Source organism: Poeciliopsis prolifica, unplaced genomic scaffold, assembly GCF_027474105.1.
Source record: "Poeciliopsis prolifica strain line A6 unplaced genomic scaffold, Auburn_PproV2 SCAFFOLD006, whole genome shotgun sequence".
In the NCBI taxonomy this organism is placed as follows: domain Eukaryota; kingdom Metazoa; phylum Chordata; class Actinopteri; order Cyprinodontiformes; family Poeciliidae; genus Poeciliopsis; species Poeciliopsis prolifica.
The window spans coordinates 8,023,137-8,043,085 of NW_026562381.1; the positions used below are offsets into that span (position 1 = coordinate 8,023,137).

General features: G+C 39.1%; 1 protein-coding gene across 1 annotated transcript in view; it reads left to right on the forward strand.

Annotated features, from left to right (window-relative positions):
* LOC129360390 (teneurin-3-like) overlaps nt 1-16,268 on the forward strand; it is a 180,118-nt gene extending 163,850 nt beyond the window's left edge. Inside the window, 7 exon segments of the mRNA XM_055030567.1 lie at nt 3,741-4,624; nt 6,504-6,679; nt 6,970-7,205; nt 10,173-10,469; nt 12,050-13,643; nt 14,007-14,137; nt 14,644-16,268. Coding sequence (XP_054886542.1) covers nt 3,741-4,624; nt 6,504-6,679; nt 6,970-7,205; nt 10,173-10,469; nt 12,050-13,643; nt 14,007-14,137; nt 14,644-15,396 — 4,071 coding nt within the window. The 3' untranslated portion in view covers nt 15,397-16,268.
* The last annotated feature ends 3,681 nt before the right edge of the window (nt 16,269-19,949 follow it).

Sequence of the window (19,949 nt, forward strand, 5' to 3'; positions counted from 1 at the left end):
TATCTCCAGTGAGGACCTCTGAATGTAACGCTGTTTTATTTTTTTATTTAAACGCCAAAGATCAAAAGAGATATTAAAACTGAGTGGATGCATGATCATAAAATCTTGTTTTGTGTACAAAGAATCAAATCTGTCTTTTGAATCAGTAATTTGATATAATTATTTAATTTCAGTCAAATTATATTAGGGTGACTTCTTTTTCAAATCTGCAATCATCTCACAAACCATGAAAGGGAATAACTCAAACTAAGAAATATTTTAAATTAAACAAGCAGCTTCCTGTTATTCTTATTGTGAGAAATACAGGGCGTCAAATGGGATTTTTCTTTATTGTTTAATATCAATATAACTTTTTCAATTACAATTAGTCCATAAAATGTGTCCTCAATAGATAAAGTAATCCAGGACATGTTAATAAAGTGCTGAAAATGCTAAATTAGAGAAATTGTATCTTCAGAAACCAAGAAAAGCATTTAAGAATAAACTGTTAGTCCTTCTGAAGTGGCTGGACTCACACAATGCATGAGGTCTAGACACACGTCATATAACATTATGTGACAAAAGCAGACATTAAAAATGATTTTTCTGTTGCATTATAAGTGCAAGAAATGTATAATAAGCTTTCATTTCAGTTGACGTTTGGGAGTATTTTTCTTGTGAACAGAATGGAAAGCAATCAGTATTTGTGTTTGTGAGTGGGTGGTGTGCTGAAAGAGGGAGAACATGAGAGAACATGAACAGAAAGCATTAATCTTGCTACTTTTTCCTTATTAACCAACTCATTTGGCGCAAAGCAACCAAGACAAAGCATTGGCACAACTGTGTGATCCTCCGGCACCCGGGCTGAAAAGCTGGCTCGCTGCAGTTTAACTAGTGGAAGCCTTAAAGGCATTGTTCTTTACTGTTAATCACCAAGCGGAAAAACACAAATTAGGGATGTTTGGACAGTTTTAATGACATGGTGTTGTTTCTCAAGGCCAGGTTAGTCATTTTTCCGCTGTTAGAAAAAGAAGCTTTTTATCCACCGAATGAAAGTCTGTTAGAAACTCCGGCTGGAACCGAAGGATTCTGGCTTTGGCTCGCTTAATGTTCTACAAGACGTGATTAATTATCTCATCACTTTAAATGCAGGAGACTTTTCTTTCATGTCATTTTGATTTATTCTGATATATGTCATTGATCACCATGTGAAGCTTTTCTTTCAGGTTACACCACCAAACCTCACAGCTTTAATGGAGCAGGAAGGCGTAAATTGCATGCTTAATGTTCTTTATGAGACATGCTCATTTACTTAGGTTGAAATCCACTAAAAAATTTAACACTATCAAGATTAAAATCATTAAAATGAACAGATTAGTTATCCCAAACATGTTAAAATAGTCAAAGACTTTAGACATTTTGGAAGAGATGAAAATTCAGCTACTGGATGGCAACACTGAGTAAAACTAGAAGCTGTTGTTTAATAAAGTAAACCCACTTTTATTAGCAAATATTACAATAATAATATCACATTTTGTAATATTTTAAACCAGAAACTTTGGATTTGATGGACATTTGTCTGTAATCATGAAATAAAAGGGAAACAATTCACAATTTTCTAATAATTTTAAAATAAAAATAAACAGACATTTACTACCATGCCCTAAAAAAACCAGTTCAGACAACTGGGTTTAGAAGTATCTAAATCAGCCACAAAAACAATGGCGACTGAGACATGATCACCTGTTTATTGGACAGAAAGAAGTGGATTTACCAACTACCTATGTCTGTGTCTTCCCTTTGAGAGCCACTTACTGCAGGTCATCACAGAATCACGGTTTAGATTCCTGCTTTCATTGTTGAAAGGGGAATCCATCTGTTTTATATACCAGCCACACAACAAAACAACCCAGTTATGAGCTTGTAGGATCAACATTTGCAGAGTTCCTCTTGGCTCTTTAAATTCTTTTATTCCACCTTTGGTAAACAAAAGACAATCCTGCAGGTGAAAGATTTTAATTCTGTATTGGACTTAAGCTCCTCCAGGTAGATCTGCTTGTATTCAAATATGCAGCAATAGCCCAGAAACTGGATTAAAGCTGTTTATTGTGATGCAACAAATGCATTTTTGAGAAAAGTTGGAAAGATGTAGGTCTTTGTCTAAACAATACATTTCTGATTTTCTAAACTCCATGCATTTTTTTTCTGTATTTGGTTGGCTTAATTGTCTCTCTTGTAAATTAGATATTGAAACTCAATGAGCCAACTTGTATAAATAAAGGCCAAATAAATAAAAAATGTTCTTTTAACAGTTCCTCCCAGATATATTTGGATTTCAAAATGTTACAACTACAAACCTCAGTGTTTTTTATTGGGTTTTATGTTTCAGACCAACTAACACAAGCTAGTGTTCAATTGTTCAATGTTGTAGATGGAAAATTATGCACGTTATTTTTTTCTGTCTTTTTTTGTAATAATAAGAATAAAAACTGTGAGGCAACATATATTCAACCCCTCTTACTCCAATACCTCTAAATGATCTGATGTTATCTGTAGAGATGAACACTGCTAATATTTTAGTTATGACTGCAGAACAGAAGTTTGGCATTTTGTGCTGTTTTTATTGTGTTAATTTTATATGACTTTGAACTGTGATTGTATCTGTGGACTCTGCATGTCGTGTGATTTCAGACTGTGTGAACTAACCTGGAAACTAGCTTAAGCTACATCTGGTCCAAAGCATCTTTAATTAATATTTTTTGCACATTGCCCCCGTTAAATAAACTAAACTAGTTGCTCTAACCCTAAAGCACTAGTCATAAACAGCTAACTGTGCTAAATGTTTTTAAAGTTAGAAAAAGCTATGTGTGTTTAACCCAACTGATGATACATCACAACTGCTGTGGTTATACATGGTAGTGGCAGCATCATGCTTTCAAGCAGAAAAGTAGCTAAGAGTTTACAGATGGAAAGATGGAGGCACATACATAAAAGTCCTGGGGAAAAAAGCGTTAGAACGGCCTAGTTAAAGTCCACACCTAAGTCCAATTGTAATTCTGTGGCAATACTTTAAGCCTAATCTTGAGCTGAACTTGAGCTATTTGGTCAAGAAAAGTTGGTGAAAAATTCAGTCTCTAGACTGCAGTGAAAATTATGGACGTGCTAAAAACATTTACGCCACACTTTTCAGATTTTTAGTGGTAAAAAAAACTGAAAAGCATTTAAATTCTCTTCCCTAAATGTATTTTTTGTGTTGCTCTATCAGGTAGAACCTCATAAAAATACAGTCTGTGGTTGTAACACGTCTAAATGTTCAACATTTATGAATACTTTGGTGAGGCACAGCGTGTTAGGATGTTAGTATTGTGCTTCAGAAAATACTCCTTCTTGATATATTCCATACAAAAGATTTCCAGATTTGAGTGTGAAGCCTCTTCTATCACACTCTGACACTGACAATCTGCCATTCACAGTGAGATTTGTGGAGGTTAGAAAGAGGCCGGGGTTTGTGATTCTTTCTGGCTCTTATTTTTCTTGACACAATAACATCTGTCACTTTTCTGATTCAGTCTGTGCAGATTCATCTGCCTTTTGGCTATGTTTACTGACACATTGTGAGTGCGTGTGTCTGTGATAAAAGTTTACAAAAATAACTTCATGGAGCATTTTTGCTGAAAGAAGTTATCACTGAATAAAATACTTGGCTTTTTTCTCAATTAAATTGGAGTTGGAATTATATGTCATTATTTTCTGTATTGCAGGTGATTTTAGAGTGGCCCACAGATCTAGCAGTCAGCCCGATGGACAACTCGCTGTATGTGCTGGACAACAACATCGTGCTGCGCATCACTGAGAACGGTCAAGTCAGCATTGCAGCAGGTCGACCCGTCCACTGCCCGCTGGCTGGACTGGAGCGAGGCGTAGCTGGTGGACAAAGAGCTCATTTGACCCCTCTAGAGTCGGCCGTTTCCATCGCCATATCCTACCACGGTACCATCTACGTCGCAGAGACAGATGAGAGGAAGATGAGCAGGATCCGGAAGGTTTCCGTGGATGGGGAGATAACACATTTGGCTGGAGCTCCCTCCGACTGCGACTGCAAGAACGATGCCAACTGTGACTGCTATCAGACAGGAGACGGCTATGCCAAAGATGCGAGGCTGAACGGTCCTTCTTCATTAGTGGCGGCTCCAGATGGAACGCTATATGTGGCAGACCTGGGGAACATCCGCATCCGCGCTATCTCACGAAATGGGCCAACTTTGACTTCCAATGGCGGTGCTTATGAGGTAGCTTCCCCCGACGCTCAGGAGGTCTACATGTTTGACAGCAACGGCACCCACCAACACACCGCCAGCTTGCTCACCGGAGACCTGAAGTACACGTTCAGCTACAGCACAGAGAACGACATCACAGCTGCTACCGACAGCAGCGGGAACACGCTGAGGATCCGGAGGGACGCCAACCGCATGCCGGTGCGGATCGTTGCCCCTGACAACCAGGTGATTTGGCTAACGATGGGCACCAACGGTGGCCTGAAAACATTGACCGCGCAGGGTCAGGAGCTGGTGCTGCTGACGTACCACGGCAACAACGGCCTGCTGGCCACAAAGACTTCAGAGATCGGCTGGACAACTTTCTATGAGTGAGTAGAAACACTGGGAATGAGTCGGCAGAAATCATTCTGATTGTCTGATTGGTTTAGCTTTCAAATTCAGGAAACAGCTCACAGTGCAAATTAGAATGCGCCTTCCACTTTGTGCAAGCTAATAAACGTGGTGTAAAGATTTGGCAGGTGGAATTGTGTTTGGGAACGAAACGCCACATCCTGCATCTCTGGGATAAGAAGGAACTATTAACGGTCATGTAATTGAAAGGTTTATTTATTTATTTCTGATGTTACCTTCTGACATTATTAATAAACTGTAGGTGTGTTTTTATGTGTAGGCTGTGCAGTAGATTAATGTGAATATTTGTCCATAAAACCACTTACGTTTATTTAGATCCACTTCTTTCTTCCCTATTTATGTGTTGCAAGATGATGCCGAGAGGCTCTTATGGTCCTGTGTTGTTCCTTTGACCCGAAGCTGTGGTCAGGTTTTTAAGGTCTGTTATAAAGTCACAACAGACTTTTTGAGAATATTAAAATGCTCTCGTTTTGTTTTTACTTAAATAGATCTCTAGTATAATATAATGATGATGATGATGACGATGATGTATAGACCACCTTCAGCTGCAGCCAACCTTGTGATACGATCTGGCCCTTTCTGTCACATAATTCCTGCCTTGGCATTTTTCTCCGGCTTCCAGACGGTTTTGGGGTCCAGTGTGAAGTTCTCTCTGTTACATATGGAGTCCTGCTCGGCCAGGAACCTTTATATGGGTCTGACTGGACTCAGCTGCTTGCTAAGGTCGGCTGATCTGGGTTTGTACGACCTTAAACTAAAACCAATATTTTTCACAGGCTTTTCTATATATGAGCGCTCTTTGAATTATTGTATTTCTTTGCAAGTTGAAGTGCATGTACTTTAACTTGTAAGGAACTTTGTGAGTCTTCAGAAAAGCACTATATTAATTTATTTACTTATTTTCCAAAAAGTAAAATAAGAAGGACATTTGTAAGGGAGTCAAATACATTTTCCCCACTGTACATATTTACACATTAAAATAATATAGAACACATATAGAAACATCAGGCAGATTTTATTGTTTTCCAGGAATTTGGCTGTTTAAATCACTATTACGATATTTTGAAAATATGGTCATGTTATAGATTTTTTTGTTGCTTTGAAGATTAGATTCAAAGTGTCAAAAATAACTATTTTTGAATCATGAATCTGTCACACGCTTATTCCATAAATTGTGACTCATTCCTACCTGCAAATTGCCAAGGGTGCAGAATTAATCGAAATCTAATTATAAAATGTCCCTCAGATGTGTAAAATTTCTCAGTTAGACCTCAATAACCCCATAAAGTGAGTTACATTTGTCTTTTATTTATATATTAACGAGTGCTATTAGAGCAGTTACAAGTGTAAAAAAGAGATTAGATAAAATGAATAATTGTATTTAATTAAAGTAAGCCACTTAAATTTTTTTTATCATAATCCAATTTGTTTTGGAAGCAAAGCATCTCAGCGTCATTTTTTTTGTCACATGACATTAAGCCGCACATGATACCCTCACTACAACAAAAACAGCCAATCGTGATTATGACACATCAATCACTCTAAAAAATAAAATAAAACTCATAATAAGTTTTATTTAATCTTCCTGATAGCTGTGAGATTTGTCACTCAGCCTTATTCTGTGCGGATCGTGCCTGAGCCACTTTAACAGACATCCTTCCGCTCCTGTGCCAGAAGTGGGAAATATCCGGGGATGAAAATGTGACATTTTAATTAGAAGAAAGTCGGCCGTCTCACCCAAGTATGAAGCAGCTGATAATTGAAATGCATTGTAGCCTGGGAGCCCTCATACATATAAATGCTTTGTCATTTTTGATGTTTCCTTTTGTCAAACAGCTATGACAGTGAAGGGCGCCTAATGAACGTGACGTTCCCCACGGGAATGGTGAATAACTTGTACACAGACATATACAGCGCTCTGATGGTGGACATCGAAAGCTCCCTGACAGAGGAGGAAATCAGCATCACCACCAACGCCTCGACCATCCGAGCCTTCTACACTCTGGCTCAGGGTAAGGCTTTGTCGCCGGCGCCACAGCACAGCAGCTGTTATTTATCATTGTTTCAAGGGTCTGCAGGGCAATGTTGAGTAAGCCTGAGTCGTGTGTCATTATGACTCAGAGGGTCCGGTAGTGTAAATGATTGCTCTGTGGGAGTGTGGGCCGGGGTGTCAGGGAGACGCACCAACCTTGTGCTTTCTCCTCTCTTCCACAACCAGATGGACCCGCTATTTCCTCACATCACTCTTCGTTAAGACTTCAAATAAAATCTGAGATGCTAAACAATTGTTCTCCACCAACAGACCAGTGTAGAAGCAGCTACCAAGTGGGCTACGACAACTCGCTGAGGATTACCTACGCCAACGGGATGGACACCCACTACCAAACGGAGCCCCACATCCTGACTGGAGCTGCCAACCCGACTGTCGCCAGGCGCAACATGAGCCTGCCAGGAGAGGTTGGGCAAAACTTGGTGGAGTGGCGCTTTCGCAAAGAACAAGCCAGAGGAAAAGTTATCGTGTTTGGGCGAAAGCTGAGGGTAAGTCTGGATCTGGTTTAAATCCCCGTCTTTTCCCCTCTGTGGCACACGCGGCTCTCATGATATGGGATGCACAAAAAACAAGAGAGGTTGCAAAACTGTGTGAACTGGTTCTGTCAACAGAAGGTTATTCTGGGCAGACTGTTTAAAAACTACTGTTTCTCCTGAAATAAAGACAACACATTTACTGTTGCTACCAGTAACACTTTCTGTTAAACAAAGAGGACAGCAGATGATATCCAAGTCAATATGCAAGCGATGAACATTTCACAATAATCTAGAGATAAAAAGCCTCCTCAGAAATGTGTGAAATATGAGTAAAAGAAATGATCTGTAATCATTTTAGTTATTTTGTCATTCCACTCCACAGTGGAGTAAAAACATTAAGAACAAAACAATTCTCAAGTAAAATCTCAGCATCCACAACTTCTCTGCAAAAGTAAGATTCTGGTGTCAGGTCGGAAATTATTTCCACTTTACAAACATTGAACAAATAATAGTTTATAAAATTCAAATGTGTGGCCCTGTGTCACTGAAAATATAATAATTACTAATAATAAATAATAATAAAAAAACAGAGATCATTAAATACAAATAAAAAGTCACATCCATATCTGCATGTGTCATGGAAAAACAGCGGCTGACCAGTGAGGTTAAGACTGTTAAGTGACGTCGTGCAATGAAAGTACAAATTACTGGTCACTGTTGTGATGACAACACTCTTTGGTATGAACGCCGTTACTGAGTGAAGATGACTCAGTTGTTGCAAACTTCATCATGTGATGTCTAAACCAAAGTCAGAGAAATGCAGAAGCTAGTTGAAGAAAAACTTTATTTTCAATAATGTGTTGCAATAATGTTGCTGCACAGTGGTGCAGCAACATGAGCCTGTTTGGTTGGTCGCTGGTTTGCTTTAACATTCAGCTTTCAACGCTGAACCTGAAAACATGTCAAATGTTTTGGCAAGTTAAGAGAAGGATCTTCATTTTGTAGCTGTTGTTTTTGTGATGCTAGCTGTGCTAATATGCTAAAAACAGATTAAATATTTGGATTGCTGATCTTATAACATTCTAAATTGTAGTTATCAAAAAATAATTTGAATGATCAGTCTTTATACTGCCAGATCAAATCCAGGAATCACAAAAATCAAATCGATTTGTATGCAATCGCAGCTCTAAACGCTAGAATAACTCGATAACCGTGAACATGATGTCCTTCAGGCCAGATAGTGAAACTAAACCTCTAAAAAGGCTGATGAGCAGCAGCTGTGTCGCTCGTGGCTTGGCACCTGTTGCGTGTTTCTGGCATCGCCGTCTGTGCTGCTGCAGTTTGTGCTCCAGGCTAATCAGAAAACTGATTGTGCTGCTTTTTGTAAGAAGCTAATTATACCGAAAGCAAGATAAACAGGAGGGAGCTTCATTACTTGAATGTTCTCAACCTTTTTATTATTTTCAGCATCATTAAAATACACCAAGACTTTATGTTTTTCATGGATGATACATTTTCTGAATAAAAAAACAACTTTGTTAAGAGTTGAAAAATATTTCATCAATGTGTTTATGTGAAAGAAATACTGAACCCACAACAAAGGAGTTGAGGAACGACTTTGCAATATTTAACAGTTGGTTGGTTGAGAAATCAGTAGAAAAAAACACAATAAACACAAAAAAGTTTAGATGTGTTTGAAAAAGAGATGAAAAGGTTCTGATGTCTAATGGTTGAAATCAACTGCAACAAATAACGTTCCAGGTCATTTGTCATGTGTTGGTTAACATTTATTCCCAGGCAAATTTCCAGTGATCACGATCCAACGTAACCTCCTTCTAATGCATTAACATTTGGTTTTTAAATGTTGTTGAGGTTTAACTGAAACATGCAAACACATTGAAACAGATGATTGATATGTAAATATGCTATTTTAAATGAAACTGCTTTCATGACATTCATGATTGATTAATTAATAAAGCAGCTTTTAAAGCATTAAAAATTTTAACTTGATTAATTCATTTATGTTTTTACATGCAAAGTATCTGGCCAGAATCTTTGTATCTGTAAGTTTCTGATACGCCCATAAATCTGACACACAAACCGCATTTGCTAACAACAGTGATGGACGACAAAGCCACGTCCCTCGGCCCACTGGGGGTTCATTTCTGGTTCTAACATGATCTGACGGGACTCTGGAAAAGTCTGTTATGTTCAAGTTGTGTTAGAAGGAGTTGTCCTATCAGCAAAGCTTTCGAGGCTTGAATAGCATCTCAATGCTAACCATGCTGCAGCAGCATCCCCTGCTCTAATCTCAGTTTCCACAGCTCCACATTTCTGAAGAAGGGATTCCAGAAACTCTGGAAATCCAATCCGATGGTCGAATAACAGATTAAAAACAAAAATTATCTTTGTTGACTTGATACATATTCAATAATTTAGCAGCAAGAAAAGTTTTTGAATTTAAAATTATTTTGTCCATTTAAATAGTTTTTGATTTATTGTGATTAATTAATAACAGACCCTGCAATTAACTCTAATTTTTAATGGACCTCTAGTTTTCGGACACATCGCTGTGTCTGTGACGAAAGGTCTAACCTTCGATCCCCTGCCTGAGAAGATCATTAATACTCTAGAGCTGTACATAAGTCCAGTCCATCTCTTCTTGCTCCCTCTTCCCCGACTCTGACTCAGATTTATGACTTACACTCCTTCATGAACTTCTCTTGGGTAGCAACGTGAACTCACTGATTTTTGTCACCACCAGATTTAAGACCGCCTGAACATTTTACAGTGTCTTTCTGTTTAAAGAGCTCCTCTTTGTGATATGTTCTCTTTTACAGAAAAGCAGTAATATTTGAATTATATACATATTTTATTTTCTATTTAACTACGTTTTAAAGAGCTTTCGATTAAAACAGGATCCTGACTGCAATTCAGAGTATAGTTTTTATGTAACCAACTGTTAAATTTTACCCACAGGTGAATGGTCGGAACATTCTCTCTGTTGATTACGATCGCACCCTGAGGACTGAGAAGATTTACGACGACCACAGGAAGTTCCTGTTAAAGATTATATATGACAATGCGGGCCACCCGGTCCTGTGGGTGCCCAGCAGTAAGCTACTGCCAGTTAATGTGAGCCGCACAAGCACCGGGCAAATCAGTGCCCTACAGAGAGGCCCCACCACAGAGAGACTCGAGTACGATAGCCAAGGCCGCCTGATTTCCAAGGTGTTCGCAGACGGGAAGATATGGAGCTACACCTACCTGGAGCAGGTGAGAAAATCGCATCACCAGCAGAAATAACAAGAAAGATATATTATGCAGCAGCACAGTTTTACCCCAGAAGATAAATCTGGACCTTAAGTTTCCCTGCTGTTTCTCTGATATATGTCAGGGTTAATTAAGTTCAGGAGGCCTCAACATGATTTAAACAGTAAGGCTAATTACTACTGCTACAATTACATTTGTTCTCCACATTTGTGTGAGGCAGTGAGCGGGAGCAGCGCAGCAGGATGTTCTACCTCAGAACGCATTGCTCATCGCAGAAAATGGACTAAATGTGCTACTTCGTCATAAACTCTTCAAAACAAAACACTGCAGACTCATGCTGCTGAAACCAGAAGTTTACATACACCAAAAAGAAAGACACAAAACCATTTGAATTTAAATCAGATCAAACTTTTCTTGTTTACAGTCAGCTCAATTGACCAAAATTATTTTTATTTGCAAAATATCACAATAACAAGAAAAATAATATATCAGAGATTTATGTATAAATGTCTTCAAAATCAGAATTTGACACATATTTCCTCAGTTTTTGCAGTGATGTATATAAATATCTGATCTTGAAGATGTACACAATGAGTTAAAGGCACTTTCACTAAAACAAGTCAAAACAAGGAGAATTTTTGATTATATAAAAAACTGTAAAATGGTGTTTGTGATTAGTTTTAATGACAGTAACAGAAAATGTTTTGGTCAAAATTTGTGACAAATATTTTTCATGTATAGATTTTTATTAATAGCTGCATGGAAAGATTATAACTCAGGATGGTTTTGATTGCTTCATGTTCAGCTCTTTTCAAGTTTTTGCTATGTATTTCACCTGCATATATCAACTGGGTTAAATATTTCAGTCCTCATTTAAGATACATATAAGTAAATAAAAGCTAACTGCATTGATGATCTGCGCATTTTGCTGCTCCATGTCAGAGGCAGCAGCTCTCAGATGTACACTTCCCCTCGTCTCTTGTAGAATGTGTTTAAAATTGTGCTGGAATGATCACCAACAAAAACATGCAAATATGTATTTTTTTTTTCTCCAGTCACTTCTGGCTCCATCCTGTCATTGCATGACCTAGAAAGGCCATGTCAACACTGACACTGGCAGCACAAGGGGCTCAGGAAACCTCAGTGTAGCGACGGATGACTGGGCATGACATTTTAACAGAGAGACTTCGGGAGACAGAGCACGCTCTAAAAAAAATGCATATTTTTGACTTGATTTATCAGGCTGTCTGGATACCAGGAGTTAATAAACTGCTGATCGACATGTATATGTATGTAAGAATTACATTTGAATCAGACTGTATCTCATTAAATGTTTTTAAATAAGTCCTGACCTAGCACACTAGATATCCCTTTTTCTTGGTCATTTTGCATTGATTTGATAATGTGCAGCTCAGGTAGCTCAGGTCTCACACGTGTCACAGTTCTACTTTCTACATTTTTTATGCACAAGGTTTCACCTTTCCTCAAACCAGAAAATTTCTACTTTCTGCCTTGCTTTGAAAATATATTCTGCAGGCAAGCGACTAAAAAAAGCACACTGTGTTTTGCTCTCTTCCCCTCAGTCTATGGTTCTCCTGCTTCACAGTCAACGGCAGTACATATTTGAGTTCGACTCTCTCGAGCGGCTTTCTGCTGTCACCATGCCAAGTGTGGCCCGCTACACCATGCACACCATTCGTTCTGTGGGCTACTACAGGAACCTTTATCACCCACCTGAGAGCAACGCCTCGGTAGCTGTGGATTACAGCGAAGACGGCCTCCTGCTGAGAGTGGCTCACCTCGGGACCGGCCGTAGAGTTCTGTACAGATACCGCCGGCAGAACAAGGTTTCTGAGATCTTGTACGACAGCACGAGAGTCAGCTTCACCTACGACGAGACGGCAGGTGTGCTGAAGACCGTCAACCTGCAGAACGAGGGCTTCATCTGCTCCATCCGTTACCGGCAAGTTGGTCCCCTGGTGGACCGGCAGATTTTTCGCTTCAGTGAAGATGGCATGGTGAACGCACGTTTCGATTACACGTATGACAGCAGCCTGCGTGTCACCAGCGTCCAAGGCGTCATCAACGAAACGCCGCTACCAATCGACCTCTACCAGTTTGACGACATTTCAGGAAAGATCGAACAGTTTGGGAAGTTTGGTGTCATCTACTATGACATAAATCAGATCATTTCCACGGCTGTCATGACGTACACAAAACACTTTGATGCACACGGACGCATCAAAGAGATCCAGTATGAGATATTTCGTTCACTGATGTACTGGATTACTTTCCAGTACGACGATGTGGGTAGAGTCACTAAGAGAGAACTCAAGATTGGTCCCTTTGCCAACACCACCAAATACAGCTATGAGTACGATGTGGACGGCCAGCTGCAGACCGTGTTTCTAAATGACAAAGTAGTGTGGCGCTACACTTATGACCTGAATGGAAACCTGCACCTGCTGAATGCTGGTAACAGCGGCCGGCTCCTGCCTCTGCGCTACGACCTGCGAGACCGCATCACCCGCCTCGGAGACATCCAGTACAGGATGGACGAAGACGGCTTCCTCCGTCAGAGAGGAGCAGAAATCTTTGAGTACAACTCCAAAGGACACCTGGTGAGGGTCTACAGCAAAAGCAGCGGCTGGACAATCCAGTATCGCTACGACGGCCTCGGACGCAGAGTCTCAACTAAGACCAGTCTGGGCCAGCACCTGCAGTACTTTTACGCAGATTTGAGCTACCCAGGATAACACAAACTCCACCTCTTCTACTCACTCCAAGGTGACCTCCAAGGTCATCTCTTTGCCATGGAGATCAGCAGTGGAGAAGAGTTCTACATTGCTTGTGATAACACCGGCACACCTCTGGCCGTCTTCACCAGCAACGGCCTTCTGGTCAAACAGCTTCAGTACACCGCGTACGGTGAGATCTACTTTGACTCTAACCCTGACTTTCAGTTGGTGCTGGGCTTTCATGGTGGACTGTATGATCCTCTGACCAAACTGCTGCACTTTGGAGAGCAGGATTATGATATCATGTCTGGCAGGTGGACGATTCCAGATATCTCTGCTTGGAAAAAGGTTGCCAAAGAGCCGGCTCCTTTTAACTTGTACATGTTCAGAAATAATAATCCGATCAGCAAAGTCCATGAACTGAAAGAGTATGTTGCAGGTAAGATATTTACTTCTTATAGCAGAGAATTTTGATACATGTATTTTTTTAAGAACATATCGTTATCCAGCTGTTCTCCCCTCAACAAAAATACTGGGTCATTTGCTCAGATTAGCTATTAATTAATTGATTTGTCAACTGAAGGATGATGATGAGGATGATGTATGTATTTTTCAGATACAGACTGCTGAGTTTAAGTTTGAACACCTCATACGTCATTAATCAAGGTTGATGTTACTAGAGGGGGATAACTTTTTTTCAAATATAGCTCTTTTGGATGGATAGTTACTTAAATATTGTTTTTTTTTAAACAAAAGTTAGGAGGGAGTCATGAGTTTATAAAGTCTTCTTTCGATTTTGCAGATGTGAACAGTTGGCTTGTAACGTTTGGGTTTCATCTTCACAACACCATTCCCGGGTTTCCCGTTCCAAAGTTTGATCTGAGCATGCCCTCCTATGAGCTGAGGAAGAGTCAACTGTGGGATGATCTGCCGGTGGGTAAAACGCCAAGCTCTTTTATTTACTGAACAGATAAATAGAACCTGCAGCTAATGCAGAAAAAAATTACTTTGTTTACCTCACTGTCTTGAAGGTGCCATCCCTTAATTAGACTGCCATGTATTTCATGGAATATCCACCTTAATTGGTCTATTTTTGTATAATAATTATAATCATATAATGAGAAAGTGTTCCTCCGCCTACCTTCGGTTAATAGTTGAAATGTGTTAAAGCTGTCTAATTTTATATGAAATGCTGCTGTAAAACAGTCTTTGATGTTATTTATGCAAGAAATCCTTAGTCTAAAATCTTAACACAACATAAAGGAAATCATCAGGGATTTATCTACATTAGACTTAAGAACATGGATTAAAAATACCACTGCCTCAAATAGGGATAAAAAGCAGCTCTGTGAAGCCAAGCAGTAGCTGGTTCTAAATGGCCTAGAGAGTCAGGTTCTGCCATGTTCAGGCGTTAACGTTTCACTGCACTTTTCCTACAGTCTATCTCTGGGGTCCAGCAGGAAGTAACCAGACAAGCACATTCTCTCTTGTCATTCGAGCGGCTGCCAGAGGTCCATCTCAGCCGAGGTCGAAGAGGTGAAAAGCCTTGGCTGTGGTTCTCGGCTGCAAAGTCTCCCATCGGAAGAGCTGTTATGTTTGCCATATATAAAGGCAGCGTCCACACAAACGCGCTTAACGTGGCGAGTGAGGACTGCATCAAGGTTGCAACGATCCTCAATAACGCGTTCTATCTGGAGGACCTCCACTTCACCATAGAAGGATGGGACACGCACTTCTTTGTGAAGCCGGGCCTCCCGGACGCGGACCTTGCCGCGCTGCACCTGACCAGCGGACACAAGACCCTGGAGAACGGCATCAATGTGACGGTGTCTCAGTCCACCACCGTCATGGACAGCAGGACTCGCCGCTTCGCAGACGTGGACATCCGCGCCGGGGCTCTGGCTTTTCACATCCGCTACGGCTCCACGGTGGACGAGGAGAAAGTGCGGGTGGTTGAGCTTGCGCGTCAACGCGCCCTGGCGGGGGCGTGGGCCCGAGAGCAGCAGCGGGTGCGTGACGGGGAGGAGGGGGTTCGCCCCTGGACAGAGGGGGAGAAGAGGCAGCTGCTGAGTGGTGGGAAAGTGTTGGGATACGACGGGTACTACGTGCTTTCCATTGAGCAGTACCCGGAATTAGCAGATAACGCCAACAACATACATTTCCTGCGGCAAAGTGAGATTGGGAAAAGGTAACAATTCCAGGTGCATTACCTGCCAAAGAAACTCAGTTTTGGTAGTGAAATCAATGTAGAGAAAATGAAACAGCTGCTGTTATGTACAGAGTGTGGCTTTGTTTTGTAAAAAATAAAATAAAAAAAAGAAATAAGTAAAAAAGGAGGAGAAAAAGGGTCAAAAGCGATGCTGTGCATTGTGACCTACAGACTTCAGAGTAAATGTACAACTACACGAAGCCTTAACATGGCAATTACAGGTCAGTTCCTCTGTAGCACAAGCCTTTTGGACTCGGGACTCCAAAGCAGAGGAACCTGGATGTTTTTAACCAGACGCTGAGCTTATGTAGGTGTTTTATGTTTGATTTTTTTATGTTTTCATCTGGAAACGTGTGGTTGAACAAAGTGTCAATGGAACAGAGGAAATGTTTACATTATGCATACCTGCACTTCTCTAGAAGTACTGGGCCCTTGGATCCACGTTCCTGGAGCAAGCAGCGTTCTCAAGCAAATATTTGTTTTAAAACCAAGAGACTTCTGATGTTTATTCTCACCAGACAACCACTATGTATGCCAGATTTAGCACTGTAAAACATCAATATGTCATATTCTCTTTAAAATGCTTTTAAATGGAAAAAAAGATGTTTCAATACCTAAAATAGTAATTGTGGGAGAAAAAAAGTGCAGCGAAGTTGTGATGAACTTTGTTGAGGATGTGGAGCAGCACAGGTGTGTCTGGGATATCACAGGGACACCATCTTTTGTAAATGATCCAAGAGTTTTATGCAGTTTTTTTGTTTCTTTTTAAGAAACTGAATCAATGTCTGTACAAGTCATTAACAGTAATTTATGTTGTGTTTATACATAAATAAAGTCAAGCTGGTTTTAATTTCATTCTTGATATACTTTGGGATTTTTTTTGTTTCCAGGCTGTTCACACTAATGGCACCATTTTTCTTTACTGAGCTTCAAGTTTCCAATTCTGTCCATTCAATTCTACAAACCTTTTCAGATTTGTTTTCTTTTTAAGCACATTTATGTTTAATAAATCCTGAAAACAACAAGATGCTGAGTTTAGCTTCTAAACTAGCAGTTGTTTTTTTTTCAAAATTTTTAACTTAAATCAACTGAAATTAAAAATCTATAACATTAATATCTCGTCAGATTTAATCAGTTTTGATACCTTTTCTCAAAATCACAATCAGCTTTATTCGCCACGTTTGTTCACACAAGTAAAAGATTAAATATATATATTTTTATTTTATATATATATATTTTTTTTCTTTCTTGTAGTATGTGTGTACATAGTGTTTTTATAAAGTGTAAAACAAGATTGAATTCTTGCAAACGTGTAATATTGGGGAGAAGATGCGTGGGGAGAGAACACACCCCTGAGGCGCTCCACTGCTGATGCTTCTTACATGGGAGAAGTTCATATATTTCTCATATTTAAAAAAATATATATTTGTAAGAAAACTATATAAAACCAAACAAGTGTGACAAGCAATCCAGCTACAAAGTGGCAAACAAAAAAACTAATTAGGGAAATTTTATATAGATTCATGTAAGAAAATCTACAGTTTTATCCTAGGATACATAAATGTATTCTGCAGACTGTCAGTAAAACATTCATAAATGGTGATGAATCTCTAACGCAAAGTCGACTATCACTTCCACTAAATTTAACATTTACTAGGCATAATGCTGTTGACTTCCTGCCCAACAATAAGCAACACAAATATTTCATGAAGTCATCTCTCATAAACAACCCAAACAGAGGTTGGCAGAACAACATTTAGAATTAAAATCATTTCAGGGTTCTGGATGCTTTGGTTTTTAACCACTGGAAACTTCTTACAAATAAATTCTTCCACTTTTAAACATTTTTCAAAACGAGAGGAAAACAACTTAAGCAAGCGTTAATCAGTTGCTAATTTGAAAATCATCAAAGAAAGTCTTCCAAACTGGCAATGTATGAATAGCAAGGGGTTTTTAAATAAAAAATAACCACCACAAATTGCATTAATGATTGAAAATACATCCTTTGAGCTACAAAGCCAAAGAAGACAAATGCAGCTTGACTTTGAAGTCAGCTGCTTGAAGCTGTTCTCATCTGAAGTGTGTGAACCGTAGCTGAAGGGATTCTGGGTGTAATTTACCTGAAAACGGAGCTGTTGACTGAAATCCGCGAGCTCACCGAGGGTCACACTCAAATTTTTAGTTTCTGGTTTACATGCATCTTTGGTTGTTTAATTGCTTCCAAATGACGTTTGCTTTGTGATCAGGATTCCCACTGATCACCAAGTGCTGTTCATCAAAGTGCAGAAGGGTTTCTGTGATGGAATGCATAATTGTGAAAACAAGCCCTTCATAATAAACCTCGCTCTGTTTTGTGGCAAACTTCAAACAGCATCCCAAACCAAATGAACATTTTCTGCACACAAGCTGCTTCCTACTGTTGTTTGACCTCTTTGCTGCTCGTGTCCCCAAGATTATCTGAATGTTACAACTGATTTGAAAAGGTTGACATAATCTGCTTCTTATCAAACTAAATGTAAAGAAATGCTATATTTATGGTTCCAACACATCAGTATAATTAACTTGCATTAATTTATTTTTGTGTTTCCAAAGTGTTTTGATATAACTACCAACAAAACAACACAAACTTCAGAAGATGCATCAAGAAAAGAAAGAAAAACTTTTTTTTAACTTTTTCTTTAAATAAGATTTCTGAAATATGGTGTGCATCATCAGACACTCTGAAAATGCATTTGCTTCTATGAAATGTTGTCATTTCCTGAAAATAATGGAAAGACAAAGAAAATATCACAATATGTTTTTCATTATTTTAGTTCAGATGGAGCCATCATGGCAGCTCCACAGAGCCACTTGTGGCTCTGGAGCTGCAGGTTGGAAACCCTTGGTCTGGAATCTTGGCCAGTGCTAAATATGAAGGCTTCACATATTTCTTTGCCCTCTGATGCTCTCTAGTGGTGCAAAGTGCATGGATCAGAGTCATCCAGTGGACTCGCCTCTAACGGCTGCTGATGCCACTCTCCCAAAAAGGTCAGAAAATGGCGGCGCTTTGAGCTCCAACTTCAAACAATCATGTCAACTTCTTGTGATTATAGAGCCAGATGTTGGGAGCTAAACAATCACTTCTGGAAACTTCAGGTTAATTTAAAGAGACATCAAATGGAATCGCTAAGCCTGTGATATTAGAATGAACCGCAGTGCTGCTGCAGAATCTCACTGCGACCACACTAAGTACAGCCAAGAAACAGCATGCTATATATCACTATGCACTCCAACTAGACCGACTTCAAAGGCTGATATAAAAGGGATGGCACTTCTTTGCAAAAACATCAAAGAACCAAGAGAATTGTGCAACAACCACAACAGAGAACTGGGAAAAAAATCAAGCTGTTTCCATGCTTCAACTGAGCTTCTATAGATGAAGAGCATCCATATAGAATCACGCTTCTGATCATGAAAATCATTTTACATCTTTTGATTTTGTACATTTGGCACAGGTCTGAAGTAGAGATTGTGTCATAAAGTCTTTGTTCTACAGATTAAAAGCTTGGATTTATTCAGCTTCTGATGGGTTGGTCGCAGTGTTAGAAGCAAATCAAGTTGGATTTTGCAGCAATTTATTTTTTTTATTTTGAAGATAAAGACTTTAAAAATGGAATCTCTAATTATAAGCTGACAAAAATTAATACTGTAAGATATAAAACTTATTTAAAATCAACTTATTTAATTAGATTTACTAATTAATGTGAAGTTGGAAGGAACCTATCACAAGAAAATAAATCTCCAGATTTTTAATAAAACAAAACACTTCAGATTCTCTGTGTCATGCATGTTTAATAGAGCTTTATGGTATTTATGTGACAGCTTTATTCATTTATTGTGTTAGATTTCTGTTTACAGCTGATGTGTTACAGTTCAACAAGCATCCAATGCAAGTGTGAATTCATTGTTCATTCACTTTTATGGGACAGATTGTGGACCCACTGCTTTACAGACCTGGAAGTAAGATCATTCATTTAGAGGTGTAAAAAATTCATGCAAAAGTTTTTTGAAAATATGGGAACCATTTAGTTTCATTTGCCCACTTAGAAAACTATCCAGAGCTACACCCACTATTTCTATTTGCAAATGTTTTCCGAAGAGGTGACAACATGCGGGATAAAAGCAGCTCTTGGTGCACAGACAGTGTGTGAACAACAGATGTTCAGAGAAAATCCGGCTTTGTTCACTTGTGATCACAAGCTTTCTGTTAGTCTTTGTTCCCCACATGGCAAGATAACATTATACTTTTATAGAACAGTCATGAAGAATTAAATCTTAAAAAGAAGCTAGACTAAACATCTTATTTAGGAAAAAGGAATATTATCACAACCGGCAGATTCCTTTACTCCAAAACAATGGAATAGTATTTTAACTCTTACAGATTTAATTTAATTATAATTTATTTCAAAAGCAGTTTTTAAATAATGAGGAAAAAAGTCTGTCCAAACCAACTGGGCCTCGCATGGAGAACTAATTGATATTCCAGTTAAATCTTTT